The following is a 2,191-nucleotide window of genomic DNA, read 5'->3' on the forward strand; positions in this document are numbered from 1 at the left end:
TGTCTTTACTATTATTTTACAATGTAGAAAATAGTAAAAATGAAGAAAAAGCCTTGAATGAGTAGGTGCGTCCAAACTTTGACTGGTACTGATTTATAAAGCCAGGCATATTCAACAGTTAGGCAATTGATTATAGTTGGGGTTTGCTCTCTCCTCAATTTTCTTAGACCAATTCATCCCTAAGGTGTTCGATGGTGTTGAGATCAGGGTTCTGTGCAGGCAAGTCAAGTTCATCCACAACAAACCTCGACAAACCAATTCTGTTTGGATTTCGCTTTATGCACAGGGGCATTGTCATGCAGCAACAGCAAAGAGCCTTCCACAAACTGTTCCCAAAACTGTTGGAAGCACAGAATCATCTAGAATGTCAGAATGCTGTAGCACTAAGATTTCCCTTCACTGGAACTAAGGGGCCCGAACCATGAAAAAACATCCCCAGATCATTATTCCTCTTCCACCAAAATTGACAGTTTAATGAACTATGCAGTCAGGCAGGTAGTGTTCTCCTGCCATCAGCTAAACCCAGTTTAATGAACTACGCAGTCAGGCAGGTAGTGTTCTCCTGCCATCAGCTAAACCCAGATTCATCCATCGGACTGCCAGATGGTGACGTGGGATTCATCACTCTACTCCAGAGTCCAATGTGGTGGAGCTTTACACCAAGCCGACGTGTATGGCATTGCGCATGGTGATCTTAGGCTTGTGTGTGACTGCTGGGCCATGGAAACCCATCTCATGAAGCTCCCGACAAACAGTTATTGTGCTGATGTTGCTTCCACAGGCAGTTTGGAACGCTCGGCGGTCCCGTTCTGTGACCTTGTGTGGCCTACCACTTAGCGGCCGAGCCGTTGTTGCTCCTAGAGGTTTCCACTTCACAATAACAGCACTTACAGTTGACCCGAGACAGCTCTAACAGGGCAGAAATTTGACGAACTGACTTGTTGGAAAGGTTGCATCCCATGATGGAAATTGCACGGCTGTGTTCTCGATTTTATTCACCAGTCAGCAACGGATGTGGCTGAAATAGCTGAACCCACAAATTAGAATAGCTGTTTCCACAAAATGTTGTATATATAGCGTTTGCGATCCTCTACAAAATAAATCACGGTCAACAAAACAACCCATCAACAGAACAATCGACCAGTAACAACAGCTAAATTTGACCCCACGGAAATCCAGTAGAAACTATATATCCCAAATATCATTATGACATCATCTAGAATATACTATATATCCTAGAAACCTGGTTAAACTATCATTATGACATCATGGATGAATTCTAGAATATACTATATAGTGTAGAAACACACATCATGGATGAGATTCAGAATATACTATATATCCTAGAAACCTGAAATGGTAATTCTAGAATATACTATATATCCTAGAAACCTGGTTAAACTATCATTATGACATCATGGATGAATTCTAGAATATACTATATATCCTAGAAACCTGGTTAAACTATCATTATGACATCATGGATGAATTCTAGAATATACTATATAGTGTAGAAACCTGGTTAAACTATCATTATGACATCATGGATGAATTCTAGAATATACTATATATCCTAGAAACCTGTTTAAACCATCATTATAATGCATCATGATGAATTCTAGAATATACTATATATCCTAGACAATTTGACCCCACAGGAAATCTACACTGGTAGTTATGGAAAGACCCATATACTGTAAAGCCATTAATTACTGAAGAATATAACATAAATGCCTCAAATCAGGTTTGGCGCCGACAGAGATGGGGTCTACAGATTTCCAGCTTCAAGGTTCCTAGGAAACTATAGTCCTGTATTCTTTTTGTTTTTTACGTAACCCTAAGTTATTTCTTACATTGGTACCCCAGGTCATCTTAGGTTTCATTACATACAGCCGAGAAGAACTACTGAATATAAGAGCAGCGTCAACTCACCATCAGTACGACCAACAATATGACTTTCATTAAAGTGGATCCTGTGTTCTGCCTTTCACCCAGGACAACGGAATGGATCCCAGCCGGGCGACCCAAAAAAACGACTTCGTAAAGGGGAAACAAAGCGGTCTTCTGGTCAGACTCGGAGACGGCACATCGTGCACCACTCCCTAGCATTCTTCTCACCAATGTCCAGTCTCTTGACAACAAGGTTGATGAAATCCGAGCAAGGGTAGCATTCCAGAGGGACATCAGAGAC

At 41.1% G+C, this 2,191-nt stretch overlaps 1 protein-coding gene across 1 annotated transcript in view; it reads right to left on the minus strand.

The window, feature by feature from the left end:
* The window catches only part of LOC135533425 (gastrula zinc finger protein XlCGF17.1-like), a 4,073-nt gene extending 2,202 nt beyond the window's left edge, over positions 1 to 1,871 (minus strand). Inside the window, exon 1 of the mRNA XM_064960753.1 lies at positions 1,862 to 1,871. Within this exon, the coding sequence (XP_064816825.1) occupies positions 1,862 to 1,871 (10 nt within the window). The remainder of the gene's footprint in view (positions 1 to 1,861) is intronic.
* Positions 1,872 to 2,191: the final 320 nt, after the last annotated feature.

Source organism: Oncorhynchus masou, unplaced genomic scaffold, assembly GCF_036934945.1.
Source record: "Oncorhynchus masou masou isolate Uvic2021 unplaced genomic scaffold, UVic_Omas_1.1 unplaced_scaffold_2380, whole genome shotgun sequence".
NCBI lineage: Eukaryota > Metazoa > Chordata > Actinopteri > Salmoniformes > Salmonidae > Oncorhynchus > Oncorhynchus masou.